Source organism: Peromyscus leucopus, chromosome 23 (assembly GCF_004664715.2).
Source record: "Peromyscus leucopus breed LL Stock chromosome 23, UCI_PerLeu_2.1, whole genome shotgun sequence".
In the NCBI taxonomy this organism is placed as follows: Eukaryota; Metazoa; Chordata; class Mammalia; order Rodentia; family Cricetidae; genus Peromyscus; species Peromyscus leucopus.
Window position 1 is genome coordinate 37009308 of NC_051082.1, and position 18454 is coordinate 37027761.

Sequence of the window (18454 nt, forward strand, 5' to 3'; positions counted from 1 at the left end):
AATGGAAACTAGCCCCACTCAAAGACGCACACAGGTCCCTGAGTCTTAGCATCACATATAAGAGGATGCTCTGTTTGGTCAAGTTGCATAGAAGAGAGTACGTATGGAGCTAACTTTGATTATGTTGCAATTTTAACAATGTAATCTAGTTATAGTATTCCTATTGGATAGTGAGTTAATTTAAGTTTAACAATTCTGAGATCGATGTTTTTTTAAATGAAAGTCAATCTAAGATTTACCAGTCAATGGTACATAGTGTCATTACCTGTGGTTTGTTGAGCTACCTGGTTTACTAAATCATTAGTTTTTTTTATGAGGTTCCCTCATTTGGGAGCGTGTCGGCTCGAGAGATATGAGGTTTTTTTTTTTAAGATTTCACGTCTCTCATTCATTGATCTATTTTTCCTATAAAGGTAGCTTCCATCATTTCTGCTCTATTCATAGCGTGCCAGTTTAAAGGCTGTCTGTCTGTATGACTTCGATAATTTTTGATTTCATGCGGTGCGAGTGTTGCTGGAGATATATTATTGATGTAGTTCACCATGCTCGTTTTTAACATACGTACCAGTTAACGGCCTTGGTAGGGCTAGCGATGTTTCCTTGTCTGCCTGTTCTGTCTTATTAGAGCCTGGTTATTGAAAGTTGAGCAGCGTATTTGTCTGCACATGTTTTGTGTATGTGCTCGTAGGTGGCAAGGGGTGTCTTTTATGACTCGAGCATACCCAAGCCCTTTTTATTTGTTCTTTGGAAGGCGTTCTTCAAACGTCTTGACTGGGCTCTACTTATATATTAAATAAGATGTTTGGCTAGAGAACCTTGAGAGACTCTTTACGAAGAACTACAGTCAATCATACAGAGTACAGGAATGACAGATATGAGCCTATGCTTCAGTTTTTTGACTATTATGTTTTTTAAACAAAATTGTTTATATCACACCCTAAATACGTGTAAAGATGTATTGCGGAGGTTTTGTACTGTGACTGTGTAGCTCAGGCTGGTTTAAAAATGTGTGGCCTAATGTAATCGCTCAGATGCTAGAATGGATGGGCCTGTGGTATTTTGATGGCCACAGGATGAGGGTTCATAAAAAAAATTACCCGTACACTACTGTAGCAGTATCTGATTGATTATACATAGCTAAAACAGCATATTGTTTAAAGTATGAATTGACTGTGGGGCGTGCACAACGATCTCGGATAGTTTGGTGTCATGCTTGCTTATAGTAATCCTTAGAGTTGGGTTGGGTCTGTGAGGTTCAGTATGTCTTCTATATGACATCTTCTTCTCTACTCATTTAAAAATGTTTAATTGCATGTTCTCGTGTTTGTACTTCTTTCGGTCTTTATATTGACGCTCCCTAGAGTCCTCTGTGAAGACAATGCGAAAGTAGAGTAGAAAGACTGTCTGTGAGCTTCACTGGGCTTGTTCAAGCTCTAAGCCTGATTGGTTCAGTACGTGCCTCATGTTCATTGATGGACTGCTGCCTCAAAAAAAGGCAGGTTGGACTTACTTCAAAGCAGATTGAGACTAGGGATTTGCATCTGAGAGCGGCTTTGTGGTGCTCTAATATGAACGTACGGTCGTCTTCTAGGCCGACAGCGAGCCACGAGTGGGAGGGAGATATAGCGCGCTCTAGGCCCACGAAAAGGCACAGGTTGTTTGTCTGTGAAGGCACGGGGATAAGCAGGGGAAAACCACACAACAGTTCCTAACAGCCATACTATTAGGCGTTTGGCACTTTTGTGCGGGTCCGCTTGTGGCGTTCGGCATCTTCTCGCAAAGCATCAGGAAGTTTACTAATTTAGTTCACATCTATGAATGTGAACGTTTTAGTTAAGAAAGGTCTTTTGTATCTGATTCAGCTTTGATATGCTTAAACAGCATTTTCATCGGATTTGGACATTTCGTATTTGATCCGTGAATTTAGTTCTTGTAAGAGGGGATCTTTAGGCACATGACTCTCTAGGTGTAACGATCCATCGCACGAGTTATAATAGATGTCGCAGTCAGTGGCGGTGTTTAAAGACTGTTTCCTTATTGAATCTTAAATTTCCACCCAGACTGACCAAGCAACAATGCTAGTTCAGCATACGTGGAGGTATGGTATGCGCGATGGTGGAGGGTTTCTCTAGTCTATTGTAGTCGAAGAAGCGACCAAACCTGCCCATACTCCCCGCTCTTGGGTTCCACGACTACTAGCTGTAATTCATCTTGGAGGCGATGCAGATATATCCTGGGGTTTAAGTCCGACCCATGTGTGTGCTTCGATTGTTATTGCAGGTGTTCTATCGCACTCTGAAGTATGCTGACATTCCACTCTGACTAGTTAGATTTCTTGAAATGTTATCTGGAGGCCTGTCTTTCGGCGCAAAATCCTCTGGCATGGCGTGCTTTGCTTTCGTGGAATGGCTGTCTCTTCTCTCCTTTGGGGTTCTCTATTGAGCATTTAAGAGCTCCCAATGGGCGCTTTATTGCCAAGAGATCCTTCATTAGTTGGAAACGTAAGAATGAGTTTTGTTGCCTTCCTGTCTAAGGCATGGAGAAGTGCTAAGGATCTTCAACTAGCTCTTTGGATGTCTCCCAGCTCCTCTGGATGACTATTTCACTCACCGGCGCAGCCTGTGGATCTCTCCTGCCCTGTGACATAGCTCTATGCAGGGAAGTGGCACGGGTAAAAGGGATTTTATTTTTCGTGTTCTCACGTTCGCCATTGGAGAACGAGGGTATGGGAATTATCGTTTGTCATCGCTGCATGGTCAAATCTGTGGAAATGTGGCCGGCATGGGGTCTATGTGTGTATTAGGACTTTTTTTCTCTGGGTGATGGGAGAGAAATAGGAGCAATGTGGGAAGGGGAGGCAGGACTCATGAGTGAGACGCATCTCGAGCATTTCTCGTGGCGGGGTACGATCTGCCATTATTTGCCGCGAGAGATCTCTACTGGAGGTGTGGGACGTAGTTGGGTGGTCCTGCAAAGAAAAGTTGATGGTTAGTTTTTTATCGTGGTCAAACTTGTCACAACCCGTAGAGACCATTCACCTAGGTAGCAGACAGCTTCCATGAAGGACTGTCTACACATTGGGCTGGCCCTGTGCAGCATATCTGTAGAGACGTCTTAATGTTAAGTTTTATAATGTGGGAAGACTCGATCAATGTGTAAGTGGCATCGATTTCCAGTAGCAGGGATGATGGTGCCTTGAACTATGTAAGAGTAGGAGAATATGGAGCTTTGACTAGGCAGAGCATTGAGGAAGCAGTATTTTTCACTTCTCTCTAGTATTTTGGTAACTGTGGTATTGTGTATTGCAGCTGCCTGTAGTTGAAGCTCCTGCCTTACACGCCACAGTAGAATGATGGCATTGTATAGAACTCTGAAATTTATTCAAGCTAATATTAAATTATATGCACTTCGTTTATCCTGGCGCTAAGTAGCTTGATTTTCTATATGGGTTTTGATGTCGCCATATACAGCAATCGTATTGCATATTTATGACAGAACAGGTTTGTAGCGCCGTTCTTCTCTCTCTCGTGCGGACTATCTATTTGGGTAGTTGTTGCTAGGTGGAGTCAGCTGATCAGTGGTTTTTCTCTAGAGCTCTCTATGAAGAGTGACTAATGATACCGTAGTTTTCGTGTCCTTTGCCCGTGGGATTTGGCAAGGTCCAGTCTGTGGTCTAAGCCAACACTTCAAAAGAGTTTATGGTTTCAGTTTCTGGAAACTTGGTCTGTTTTCTCCCCTGCTGAAGCTCAAGGCTTGCTGGTTTGTCGTCTCCACATGCACGCATGCATACTTGGAGATTCTTACATGGTGCATGTACTTTTGTTGTGTTATCAATTGCTCAATTAAGCTTTGTGGCTTGACTCTCTATGACCCTGATGATGGCTGTGTGGTCGCTTGATCTGTCCCGTCCACCATGATGCGAAACTATACTATATCAAGTACCACGCTGTTCTAATAGGTAGTCTTAATAGGACGTGAGTGTGGTGTATGCGTATGAAGTATGCTGGCAAAGACCGTTCCTGGTCACCAGTAACTTGTTTGCCTATTGTCTTATTATCTTCTGATCCTACTGGGTCTTTCATCGCGCTTTTCGGCCCCTGAATCATTGTTGTTTGCTCAGGAAGATGAATGCGGCCCTCTGCTGTCCAGGTCAGGGTAGTTATAAGTTGGCGCGCATCTTCGGTGTGAGTCACTCTGCAGGTGTCAACTTTCTTTTTTCAATTCGGAATCCCTACCACAGGTGGGCGCTTTGCACATGCTGTCTTGGTCGCTAGCCTGTGCGGTGAATCCACCCGGTGCTGACTATGCCTTTCCAACAGGCGGTATTGTAATGAAAGAGTGGTGTTTGGATTTTACTAGAATAAGACGAGCCAGGTTTTTCTTGTCTGGGTCACACGACCGGGGAGGAAAGAGGCCTTACACAGCTGCAACCTAACATTTCACGAGCTTAGACAGCGTTTTGTGTCGGACCTCTGGAAATGTGCTTTTAGGCAGACATGTGTTGTGGATGGTGTCATTCTGTTGGTTATTCTAACGGTTGGTTTATTGGACTTAATGTAGGATAGGTTAGTGAGCAGATGGCCGCCAATAATATCATATACGATAGGTGAGATTTTGGATTTGAAATTTTTTTTGGGGTGGTGGTCATACGGTGTCTCATTATGCACAGTTCTGGAGTATTGAACTTTGTAGGTGCTGTCCTGCTCTTTATGTTAAAATAAGAGAGAGGCGGATGTCTTCTGGTGTAATATGTATGTATTTCTCACTTCGATATTTTGTTCCTCATATAGGCTTGTCCTCTGAATAAGCGTTTGTTCTCTGACATGCTACTAGTTGACACCTCTTTAGTGTGGTTCAGAAAGACTTTCGGTGGGGTTGTTGTGTACATTACTCTGGTATGACTACTTGACTCGGCTGTCTCTGGCAGGCTCGGCCTGACATGGTCGTGCCCAGGTATGCATGTATTTCTACTCCCAGGTGGGAGACTGGCCTGTGGCCATGCGTGAAACTGGGGGATGTTTGTGTGGCGCTCTGTTCCTCTAAACCAGTCTTTGGGGCAGGGTTGGCTCAGTACTGGTGAATACCTGGGTCACTTAGTCACTCTCTGCTAGTTGTGAACAAATGCCTTGGTGGTCAAATTCATCCTTTGCCGGTTTAAAACCAACCAGGGTCAGATTTGAATGTGAGTCAACCATATCCAACCTATCATATCTAAACCGAATCTCAACTGCGAACAGCAGCTCTGCGCTTGTGAGTGAGATTTAGACTAATCTTGGCTGGGCCCGGTTGCTCCCGTCAAACACGCGCAAATGCGGCGGTTCATATAGGCATGAGTCTCTTGAATTAGGTTCTCTGGACATCGTCATTGGTGGGGGGTTTCTGTATACTCGCTAGATGGGTTGAATAAGTAAGGTTTGGGGTGGGCTCTGCTTCTCTTATGTGCAAGAGTTCGGCGCAGGCTTCGTAGAGAATTGTTTCAGGCATGGTGCCTGAACCACCTGCTCTGCGTAGATGCTTGCTAGCCACTATATCTCATGATTCTGTGAATTGTCTTTGAAAGAAGCTGCGTCATCCTAACTAGATGCCGAATGTAATGATCCTGGCATGTGTGGGACTTACTTGTCGTGTCACTGGCGTCGTTCTTACACTGCATTTAGACGTAGAAGATGGGCCTAGGTTTCTTCACCATTCACTCACAGAGGCATCTTGAGAGGAGGGCATAGTAATATGGGGATTAGGGTAATAGTGTATTATGGTTGGGACAGGTATTCGTATCGGAGGGTCAATCGAGGGGCTCTCTTGTTCGCAGGTGCTTAGGTATTTGCAGTGGTTTGTGTCTGGATCAGCGCCTGGCTTGTGCTATGCAGGGCCCTAAGGTGAGGTTGTTATGGTATGCCATGGCCTCTCCTGTGCTCCACAATCAAGTACGATGGGAGTCTTAGGCGGTCTATCACTCCTTAGGATGCCTTGTGCTATTTTCTTCCGTTCAATCTGTGTGGTAGCATGGTGGCGATCCACGCCTCGCATTGCTAAGCGCAGTGCACTGGAGAGTTTTCCAATCAAGTTGTTTTGTACTACTTAGGCTCTTTCGCATAAGCGATTCCGTGTTCTGGACTTGGGTAATTTCATGCTGTCTGTCATAGGTGTCAGACTAGATGGTCACCTGATGTTGGTGACTTTGGACTGAATTTAGGGGGCAGGAACTAAGAGGAGTATGGAAGTAGAGTGCGGGGAGGAGTGTGTCTGCGCAGCAGGGGACTTGCAGAAGAGCATCCTAGGGATGGTGAAGGGACGCTGTCTCACGCACCCACGCAGCCCGCGGCCATTCGGTTAGAGTGACTGCGCTGGAAGCCAAGTGTGGTAGGAGGATGGAAGCACAATGACATTGATTGCAAACTGGACAATGCCCGGTGGAACAGGAGGCTCTCATTCGCTGTCGGCATTCATTCTCGTACTGATCTTGTGGGGTGGAGAATTAAATGGCTATAGTGGACGGAGTAATTGGACAGGAGAAGCGCTGTACTGTCCGCTCATCCCCTGTCGCATCACACACATCCCAATGAGGATCTCAGCTGGCTGCGCGTGCTTGCTCAGCACTCATGTTCCTTTGACTGCCTGTCGTGACTCATCAAACAGTCTGTGAATATCTATTGTCACAAGGCCCAATATCTTCATTGCACGCTCTTTGTTGTAGACACATGGCGTCATCGGGGCGAGAATAGAAACTGATGCGTCACTGCCATATGTGTCCATGATACAAGTAACTAACGCTGATTATTTTTCTTTTGAAGACGCCTTTTTGTTTTATCCTATAGGTACACTCGAGATAGTGCTGGTGTTGCAATATAGTGGACCCTCACAGACGACACCTCAGAATACTGATGTCTACTTGGTAGCTGTGCCTTACATAAATGCACAGCTCTACAGAAAATACATCTGCTTTATTTGATTGCACTCAATCTTAAAAACATAGCTTACTTCTTGTGCGATTTGAACACTTGGTCAGGCTCTGCGTGGTGCTAGTTGAGAAGGCATTCTGTGATATTCGTTTAGGAGTGCTGATCTCACTTAGTGGAATCGTGGTCTTTTTGGTGGACATTTTCGTGTCTTGTAGCATTTTTAGTTAACTCGAGCGTCCTCCTGTCTGCATTATCTTCAATGCACCTCTCTGCTTCTGTCCTTGTACTGTGGTTTACCAACGGTGGCTATTGTTTCGGTTCGCGCGATGGTCTTCTCGTCTGCCAGGAATTGGGTTTGGTTATTCACTGCAGTACTGTGGACTGGCACATCCTTGGTCGACGAAGGATGAATTCGGCAGATGGGAAGCTCTATAGCCCTTTTATTGACATGGCTATTTGAACCTCATCCTGGTGATACATCGGCGCTCTGGTAGTACTACCCACAATTGGGTGCTATTGTGGGGCGGTGTGGGGTTGCTTTTCTAAGCTGTCGCACCGCAAAATCCCACACTACCACACTACACTCACCACCCCGTGCTCTCACAGGTTTTTCACATTGCAAATTACATGAGCCTTGCGAGTTGCTGATACATTCACACCCAAATACATACTTTTATCCTCCTACAGGCTCATCCACGTGCACATATACTTAAATGCAAAAATTTGTCCTTGCACAGCCAGACACACCTCCACACAGATTCACAGACACATCTGCTTTTGCATAGACACAGCCGCATAGATATTCACATGGGTGTGTTCACAGACACAGTTCCCACTTGTATTTGTTACTCTCCTCATCACTGTGACAGGATATCTGACAGAAGCATTTATTGAGGCTCCCAGTTGGTACAGTCCATCAAGGCAGGGTAGTCATGGTGACAGGAGCATAAGGCAGCTAGCTGGTCATGCTGCATTCACAGGAAACAGAGCAAGATGCATACTGGCGCTCAGCTCCCTTTCTCCTTTTTATTCAGCCCAGAACTCCAGACTAGGAGATGATGCCACCTACATTCAGGCTGGGCTTTCCCATCTCAATTAACTTAATCTAGGAATTTGAACTCCTCACAGACATGCCAGAGGTTTGTCTCCTAGGTGATTCAAGGTCCTGTCAGGTGAACAATATTACCCACCTCACTCTCTTGCACACACAGAGACACAAATATACACCCACTACTCATGCATATATGTTGACATTTCACACTCACATGAACACACACAATCTCGTGGATGCAAACACACCACACACACACACATACACACACACACACACACACACACACACACACACACACACACACGGTCATCCTCAGAGACACACAAATGCACTTCACCATCTCACATTTACCCTGTGCATTTGGATAGACACACAGATGTGAGCACGTGTCAGACCCTGCCACTCTCTTGCACACCTTGCTGCAAGCTCACCTTCACAGGCAGTGCCTTGGGCCTTCAGCTCATGTCCAGAGGGACAGTGACACTCATAGCTCCCTTCCGTGTTGACGCATGTGCCTCCCTGGCAGAGCAGCGGGTTCCCGGCACATTCATCCACCTCTGGACATGTGAAGACATCAGGCTGATGATGCTGACCCGGATGGGATGATTTAGGAAGCTCCTCTGTGTGGCACCTCCTTCATCATTACCCTGTTTGCATCCGGCCACACACATCCGTCTACCTCACACCCATCCCAGAGCTTTGCATGTGTCCTTCTGGTCTCTGTGCCATCTCCTTACAACCACACACGCTGCTCCTCCAGCCACGTGGCATGTGTGTGGAGGTCACAGCAGACAACTTGTGGCAGTTCCTTTTCTCCTTGTATGATTCCAGAGACCAAACTCAGGTCCTTACGCTTGGCCTCAGGATCCTTTACCCACGGAGCCGTCTCCCTAACCCCCACCTCTCAGCCACTTCTCAGCTCTCCCTACCCCATTGACTACCACTCTCCTCGGCCACCTTCCCAACCTCACAGAGTAGGTACATCCCCTGGGATGTACATTCCTATAGGACCACATAGTAATTTTGTTTTCTTGGGGAATGTTTTTTAAACTAGTTCTTTGAGAGTTTACTCACCCAACTTTGTGCCTTTCTTAACCCTTCAAGACCAACTTCATTTGTCTCCCCATAAAGTTATAAAGCCCTTGGTGCCTAAGCTCTCTGCATTACCCCAAACCAGTGGAGGTGTGTGAACTGTTCATTGAATGATGGGGGCCTCTTTTATTTTGGAGAAAGGGTCTTGTTATGTAGCTCAGGTTGGCCTAGAATTAGCAATCCTCCTGCCCTAGCCTCCCGAGGGATGGAATTATGAGTCTATGCCATCATGCCCAAGCTAGAGTCTTCTTAAACGGCTTCTCTGGGGGTAGTCCTGTCCTTTTCCCATAAAGCACCCATTCTCAACGTGCTCTCCTAATGACAGTATCCCACGGCAGTACAATGGCACACCGAAGCTTCTCCTCATATCTACACAGCAGCATGCTATGCTCACCACCCCTCTTCTGGCCGTCCACCCTGCCCACGGCTCTCCACCATGCCCTCACCCTGCCACCACTCACCCACGCAGTTCTTCATCAGTAAAGAGCCACTAGTGAAACCAGGAAAACAATCACACTCGAAGCTGCCTGGGGTGTTGACACAGGTACCCTGGCCGCAGAGGTCAGGGGAGATCCGACATTCATCGATGTCTGTGGGGACAGAGATGCATGGGCCAGAGGTCTGTGTGTGTAAACATGAGGATGCACAGACCACGGGTTTCAAGTAAGAAGACATAGGGGCTGGGTCTCTGTAGACATGAGGGGCTACCCAGGAACCCCAAGAAACTGAGTCTGGAAAGGAGAAGTGCCTCAGGTGAACACAGAAAAGGGGCAAGAAATATCCTTTCAGAGGTAATCTTGGCCAGTCCTCCATAGAGACAGTAGAGATCCTTGCAGCCCAGACAGGGTGATGAGCTGTCTTAGGCCACACAGCTCATCAGTGGGTATGCTAAGAGGAGACTAAAGACTGAGCCTTGTCTTCACATCCAATTCAGGGACCCCTCCCACAATTTCCTGCCTGCATGACCTGTCCTCACCAGATGGGGAGGGAGTGGCATCTACCTGTACAGTTCCTCTCTTGGGCATCCGGGGTAAAGCCTTTGTCACAGGTGCAGTGGAAGCTGCCCATGGAATTGCGGCAGGTGCCATGTGTGCACAGGCCGGGGAACACCTTGCACTCATTCACATCTGGAGTACAGAGTATAAACAAGTCAGCTGCACCACACTGAAGGTCTTCAGTCTGGGATTCATACACTAAGCCCTCCCTAGGTTCTTACCTCTTGAGCTTGCTAACATCTCTCTCTTAGGAGTCTTTCATATTTGTTTGTTTTGTGCATGTGTCTGGGTGCACATGCTGTGGAGGTCAGAAAAAAATTGAGAGTTCATTCTCTCCTTCCACTATGTGTGCCCTGAGGATTGAACTCACTGTCAGGCTGGGAGGAAAGGGATGCCTCTACCCACTGAGATATCCCCTCTTTTTCTTTTCTTACACAGTACCACACTCACTATGCAGCTAGGGTGACCTTGAATTCCTGCTTCTACTTCCCAAGTACTGGCTTGACAGGCATGCACCACCACACTTTGTGTGTGTGTGTGTGTGTGTGCACGCGCACACGTGTGGGTGTGCATGTGGAGGCCAGAATACAGTCTTAACTGTTGTTCCTCAGGAGCTTTGAGGAGGAAAAAAATCATCTCTGTTTTTTCAGACAGGTTTTCTCACTGGCCCGGGACTGACCTAGGCTGGCTGGCCGGTGAGCCCCAGGGACATGCCTGCCTGTCTTTGTCTGCTCAGCTGTCAGATTACATCTGTTTAACCTGTACCCAGCAATTCACACAGGCGCTGGGCACTGAACTCAGGTTCTCATGCTTGCAGGGCAAGCATTTCATCAAAAGGTCACCCTGCTTTTTGATTTGTCCTAAAACGGTCTCCTGTAGCCCAACCCAAGCTGACCTTGAATTTCTAGTCCTCCTGCCTCTACCTCCTGAGTGCTGGGATGACAGTTTTATATCACCACGCCTTGGATACTAAACGTCCTTTCTGCAAATAATGCTTTGCACCATCAGGCCTTTGCCCATGCTGCCCTTTACCAACTTTCTTTTCCTTCCAAGACCTTCTCCTCTGGTGTGCCCTTCCCCAGACTAACCTTTATAGAAGGGTCGGCCAGACAGGAAGTCCTGGCTGGCAAAGCCCAGCCCTTGGGGACACAGGCTGGAGAATTCTGGGGAGCTGGGCTCCGGGCAAACCTTGCACTCAGCTCCCCATGAGGTCCCGATGGAGCAGCAACAGACATCCATCTGGTACTTGCCAGGCAGGGCAGTTCCACAGTCTTCCTCACCCCAACGCAGGAAACACAGCCCCAACCTCACATCTGCACAGAGGAACGGTTGATCACTGGGTCCTATCCTTGTCACACTTAGGCATGCTTGTCAGTTGGTATCACTTGCCTGAGACCCCTACCCCCAACAAAGATAGATTCAAAGGGCTGAAGTTGATGTCACCTCGCTGCCTGGGTGCTTAGGAAGTACTATGTATTATTCCAAGTAAATCCATCCATTTACATTTCAAAGTAATGCCTAGAGGAGGGCTGAGGCTGTAGCTCAGCCCAGAGCTCCTGACTAGAACCCTTAGTGAAGGTCTTGGGTATGTGCTCAGTGGTAGAGACTCTGACTAGAATACACTGGGATATTGTAGTATAGAGTTACTAGAATGTGGATAGGGGTTTTGCTCAGCAGTAGAGCACCTGCTTAGAATCTTCCAGTGAGGGCCTGGTAATGGACTAGCAATGGAGTACCTGTCTAGAATCTGCCAGTTAGGAGCTGGGACATGGCTCAACAGTAGAGAATTTGCTTAGAATCCATCACTGAGTGGCTGGGAATGTCCTTGGCAAATCCTAAAACTAAGTCATTGTCACTAACCTTGACTTCTACTGCACCAAGAGACAGCATAAAGTGACTGACATATGCCACACATACGTGAAACAAGATCTAAAATGTTGAGACAATATAAAAAATACCAAGTGGTCCATTTCTCAAGATGTATTCCCTTTGTCAAGCAATGCGTGATTGTATGCTTCTCCACAGAGCCTGTATATCCCTGAGAGTGAGTCTCATGGGAACCCAGAGGTGATCCTGATGATGTGTCAATGTAACAGAGTTGTGGCTGTAGCTGCAAGATGCTGATGGTGGTGATGCTGGGCACTTAGGACAAGATGGGTTACATAACACAGAGGGCTTTTTCAGTTTTTTCTTTCTTTTTTGCCTGTGTGGTTGTGTAGCACACATACATGCTTGATATTGGTGTGTCTTTCTCCCCACTCCCCACTTTGTTTATTGAGGTAAGGATTTTCAGCTGAACCCCGAGCTCGAAGGCAAGTGGAGCTGGCTTATTTGGGAGTCCCCTGTCTGCCTTCCCCGTGTGGGGATTACTGGCAGCCACCATTTTCATGTGCTTCACTGAGCTATCTCCCCAGACCAACTTTTGCTGTGAACCTAAAACTGTCCTAACACTGTGTGTGTGTGTGTGTGTGTGTGTGTGTGTGTGTGTGTGTGTGTATTATATGTATGTGCACAGTTCATGTGTGCATGCATGTGTGGGTACGTAGGTGGTTGGAGGCCAATGCTGGATATCTTACTCAATCACTCTCCACATTATTTTTTATTTTGAGACAGGGTCTCTCACTGAATCCAGAGCTGAAGACTCAGTTAGACTGGCTGCCAGTGAAGCCCCAGGTCCCATCTGTCCTGCATGATACTACAATACTACACGGGTTTTTTAATCCAGGTTTTCATGCTTGAGTGGCAGGTACTTTACTCACTGAGCCATTTCCCCCAACGCACTGCGCATTATTCAAAAGCAAACAAACCCAAGAAGAGTCATCAGGACCCATCAGTCTACTGAGGAGGAAGAGAGCCCATGGCGGGGCTACAGACAGGCTGAAGGAACTAAGGTAGCGATGAACTGGCAGAATAAGTTTTCCTCCTAGCCGACAGCTTGTTTTGGCTAAGAGGAGGCCAGAGGAGGCAGTGAGCCCACCTAACCGCACACATGGAATATGGAAATAAAATATCCCATCAGCATCTAGATTAAGGGGCATCCATCCTTTTGACATCGCACCATGACATCACCTACAAATGTTTTGGGACACATTAGTAGCCCTCAGGTGGTAAAGCTGGACTAAAGGTGGAGAAGGCTGGCTACCCAGGGACCTTTGGCACCAATTATGGGGCAGTGGGATGCTACTGCATTGAGCTTCAAAGGTCAGGGATGTGGTCAGGGATCAGTGAGTGAAGGGGCTTGCTGCCTGATGACCCGAGATTGGAACCCCGATTTCCATCCCTAGAACACAAGTAAAGACGGAGAGGGAGAGCAGACTCCACAGAGTGATATTCATATGCATGCAAGTGCTCCCCTCCCCCTCCACAAAATAATAATGAAAAGTCAAAATAGTTCAATTTAAATACAAAGAAATAAATAGGTAAATAAATTAAAAAAAAAAAAAAACCCAAGGTGGATGGTTCCCTAGGAACTACACCCGAGGCTGTTCTCTGCTGTCCTTTCCACGCACACATACTGGCACAGACATGTGCACCCTCATGCATAAACATGTATATACACATACAAACACACAGACAAAAGAAAGAAAACACAGAAGCAAGCGTAAGCACTGCACTAAGACTAAAGGACCGTTGGGTGTCTGGCCATGGATGGGCTGTCCCTATCACTTCCTACAAGGCTCAGGGAACGCTGTGGGAGAAGGACAGAAAAGGAGTAGGAATTGGGAGCAACATGGAATGCTGACCTCCTTGAGCTCACAGCAGCCGCAATTAGCTGTTCAAGATCTGCAGAACCCTGGGCACATCAACAGCCTGCTCCCCCATACAACCTCACCTCACCCCTGCAACTCCTCCATCAGACCTGAGCTTGAAACCTGCATGGCACACACACTGAAAGCTGCCCTCTCTGTTGCCTAGGTGGCAAAGGTCCCCATGGATGATACACTCATCCATATCTGTGGGGAGGAAATCACAGGCAGTCAGAAGGCATCATCTTCCCCTGGCCAGGCCCCCTCTCATTTCCTCCACTCTTGGATAAATGAATGAATGGGTGGATGAATAGAAGATGGGTAGAAGGATGGTCATATGGATGGATGGGTGAATGGAGAGAGGGGTAGACGTGTGAGTGAATAGGTGGTTGCATGGACGGGTGATAAATAAGGGATGAGTAGCCTGGTAAATGGGTGGATCAATGGGCGGTAGATATTTGGCTATATGGGTAGGTAGATGAGCAGATGGATGTTTGAGTGGGTGGGTGGGTGGATGGATGGTGGGTGGGTGGATGGATGTGTGGACAGAAGGATGGATGTGTAGGTGGGCAGATGTGTGGATGGAGGAGTGCATAGAGGAATGAGTGGTTGGGTGGGTGGACAAAGGGGTGGGTGAGTGGATGGGTGGGTGAATGGATGGGTGGGTGAATGGATGGGTAGTTAGGTAGGTGCACGGGTGGGTATGTGGATAATGGATGGATAGTCATACCCACACACACACACACCTCCTTGGTGAGCATGGCCTGGAAACCTTCACAGAAATGGCAGTAGTGGAACCAGGAGTGTTAGCACAGTTACCACAGCATTGCTGGTACACTTGCTCACATCTTTGCACAAAAGACCCTGAGCCCATCTAGGTAGTGCCCACCCAGCCGCACCTTGCTGGTCCATTCTCCATGTAAATCATAGGTATAGCCCAAGTTGCATTCACGGTGGTAGCTGGAAGGTGTGGGAGGGCAGCAACCACTGAGGCACAAGATGGTGAAGTGGTAACAGATGTCCACGATCTGGTCCAGAGTGGCTGTGTTTGCAGTGGAGCCAACAGGGATACCTAAGCACCAGAAGCCCCTCACCCACCCAGAGCCTGGGCTTTGCCTCTGGGTTCTGACACCAATAGAGTCTTTGACACGTCTGGCTCAGACACCATCTTCTTGTCTGAGCTTGCCTATTCAGACGCCCACCTCAGGACTAGGCCCTCACCTTGGGTGCAGAGCCTCAGTGTAGAGTAAGACTCCTTACTAGGGCTTGAGTCTAAAATGTCTCTCACAGGCACATTTAGTGTGTGTGTGTGTGTGTGTGTGTGTGTGTGTGTGTGTGTGTGTGTATGCTATTGATGAGCTCAAGGTCCAGTGAGAGACCTTGCCTCAAACAATAAGATGAGGTGCACGTGTGGCTGCTGTGCCAGTCTGCTGTCCCTTCTGCTTTGTTGGGGACAGGGTCTCACATCGCCAGGCTGATGACCCTGAGCTTCTGAAGACCCTCCTGTCTCTCCCATATTACGGCAGGAGCACTCACTGGGATTACAGATGTGTGCTATTGTGTTCTGCTTATGTAGGTTCTGGAAATCTGAATTCAAGCCCTCACTCCTGCACATCAAGTTCTTTACCTACTGAGCCCTCTCTCTAGTCCCTCATCTTATTTTTTCTGAGGCAGAGTCTGTCACTGGACCCAGGGCTTATCAATTAGGCTAGGCTGGCTGGCTAGTGAGCCCTGGGGATCCTCTTGTCTCTTTGGAATTACAAATCCATGTTACTACATCTGGATTTTTAAATGTATGGGTTCTGGGGACTGAACTCAGGTCCTCATTGCAGAGCAAACACTCCAACAACTGAGTCCTCTCCAAGGTCCTTATCTAGTTTTTGTTCAGAGACAGCATCTCACAAAGCCGAGGCTGGCTCTGTATTAACTATGCAGCTGAGGATGACCTTGAACTTCAAATCCCAGTACTCAGATAACAAATGTGCACTCCCATGACTGTTTTATGCAGTGCATTGGGCAGGAGAAGAAACTCATGGCTTCACACGTGTTAGGAAAGACTCTGCCAACTGAGACACACTTCCCAGGTCCCTCATGTGGACTTCAAATAGTAATAGATAACTTACAGTTCCTGATACAATACAATGCTATGCTAATATTCTCCTGTGCATGTGTGCTCGAGAAAGGGAGAGAGGGAGGGAGGAAGAAAGAGAGGGAGGGAGGGAGGGAGAAATGGAGAGAGATAGAGAGAGAGATAGAGAGATAGATAGATAGAGAATGAATTTATGTGTGACTGTGTATGTGTGTGGCTGGGTGTGTGCATGTATGTGCAAATATCATTTTTTTAAAAGATTTACTTTTTTTATGCCCATGTGTGTATACACATATGTGTGCAGTTCCCTCAGAGGCCAGAAGAGGGCCTTGGATTCTCTGGAGCTGGAGTTACAGGCAGTTGTAGGCCCCCAACTGGGATCTCTGGAAGAGCCAGCTCATTCAAATAGTTCTTATACATTATTTATAAAACAAAGAAAAGAGTTGGTATATACTTAATAGAGATGTTTCCTTTTCAAATATTTTCTAAGGTTAATTTAAATAGTAGATATGGAAGTCCAACTATAATTTCACCCTGGGACTCCTTATCCAAAACCCCAACTCCATCAAAGAGAAGCCTCCTTCCCTTCTTCAGGGTTGCTTCCTCAGACTTAAGCCCAGCCCTAGTTTTTGAAACCCCATACCCCACCAGGGCTCACCGTAGTTAGAGTTGCCAGAGATCAGTGTGGGGACTCCATGCACACGGGAACCATGGGGGTTGTGTTGTGCTGGCCTCAGGGCAGGCCCCAGGTTGTTGGATCCAACTTCTGAGAGTCCAGGGAAGAGGTCTGCATAGGCAGGCAGCAGTGGGAGCCCTTGGGCACACAGTCTCAGGAATTCACCTGCAAAGAACCGAGTCTGAAGGCCAGTGACCCACGGGGCTTACCTTGAAGGCCTGAAGACATGAGTAAGGGTAGAGGGAGAGAATCAGCTTCACATAATTGTTTTCTAACTTCCACATGCATGTACATGTATGGTCCTCCCATCACACAATAATAAAATAATAATAATAATAATAATAATAATAATAATAATAATAAATAATAGAACACAATCTGAAACCAGGCTATTGATCCCACCACAATATAAGCTCAAACTATCACTCACCAGAATCCCGGGAGGGACACAGCTTTGGTGATGGACCAGGCGCCCAGCACCTGCCCTTGTCACAGCAGCACTGTCCGTAAGTATAGTGGCCAGTGAGGTCTGCAGCACACTGACCCCTGATAAGCACCGAGAAGCAGGTGCCCACCCGGCGATCTACAACAGGATACAGGGTGGGGCTGGTTAGCACAGACTGGGCACAGATGGGTTCAAATCCCAGTGGTACCTGCACTGCTTGTAGAACAGCTCTCCTTGCCTATCATAGCTCTGTTTTCCCATCTACAAATGAGGGTGCTCCAAGCACCCACAGTGCCTCAGGAGAGTGGTACTTTGAAGAAAAGTCTGGCTGGAGAGATGGAAAGCGCAGGATCTGATATCGAACCTCAGAACCACATAAAAAGCAAACCATCTGGGTGTGATGGCACGCAGTCCCAACCCCAGCACTGAGGAGGTGGGGAGGGGTAGAGCCCTAGGGCTCACTGGCCAGTCAACCTAGCTAACTTGGTGAGTTCCGGGCTAGAGAGATCCTGCTTCAAAAAGGGCAGTCAAAGCAGGGGTGCTCTCAGTGGTTAGAGGCTTGCTTCTTTCCCAGAGAACCCGAGTTCAGTTCCCAGCACTGACTCTGCGTGGCTAACAACTACTTGTGATTTCAGCTTTAGGGGACTTGATGTCCTCTCTGGGCTCTGCAGGCACCTGCACATAGATGGCATACACTCACACAGATACATGCACATCAATAACAAAATATAAACAATAAATAGTACAATAGATACAATAGAAAATCATGGTTCCACTGGGGCTCAAACCCAGGACCTTCTGCAGGTTGAGCAGCCATGACAACCATTATACTATGGAACCTTGGAAAAATATTTAAAAAGGATAGTGCCTGAAGAACATCGCCCAAGGCTGGCCTCTGGCCTCCACAAGCACATGCATGGGCGGGTGCACACGCGCGCATATACACACACACACACACACACACACACACACACACACACACACACACACGTAAACCCTGCTCAGTACCTCCTATTTTAAAGGTTTCTAAATCATTGTAGACAATAAATTTGGGCTTCATCTGGACCACAGCCCCAGCATCTCTCCCTACTGGAGTATTCAAGCACAATGCAGAAGACCTCTTACTTCTGAGAAGGGTGGGAGCCCCTGTTGCGAACTCAAGCAGAGATGTGGAGAACAGGTCCATATGTCCTTGCTTGCTGGCCTCGGCTATCACAGGGAAGTGTGGAGAAGCATTCCCAAGGGACAAGTGGATGCTCTAGTAGCCACTGCCCTCTGAAGAAACTGATCCAGAAGTTACCCTGGCATGAGAATCACAGACACTCCTCTGTAGGGAGTAATATTTTCTCTCTCCTGAAAATATTAGCTGATGTCCTTTGGTTGAGAAACTACTCCTACCATCTGAGAAGGCTGCCGGCAGCTGCTCCCGTCCCACACTATGCTGGAAAGTCATGCCAA

The 18454-nt window shown here is 47.4% G+C and overlaps 1 protein-coding gene across 1 annotated transcript in view; it reads right to left on the minus strand.

Moving 5' to 3' along the window:
* Positions 1 to 18454, minus strand: part of Fbn3 (fibrillin 3) — an 80915-nt gene that overhangs the window by 52311 nt on the left and 10150 nt on the right. The window contains 12 exon segments of the mRNA XM_037198534.1: positions 8291 to 8510; positions 9507 to 9635; positions 10047 to 10172; positions 11129 to 11353; positions 13707 to 13728; positions 13878 to 13993; positions 14523 to 14582; positions 14585 to 14611; positions 14614 to 14650; positions 14686 to 14858; positions 16534 to 16716; positions 16982 to 17134. Coding sequence (XP_037054429.1) covers positions 8291 to 8510; positions 9507 to 9635; positions 10047 to 10172; positions 11129 to 11353; positions 13707 to 13728; positions 13878 to 13993; positions 14523 to 14582; positions 14585 to 14611; positions 14614 to 14650; positions 14686 to 14858; positions 16534 to 16716; positions 16982 to 17134 — 1471 coding nt within the window.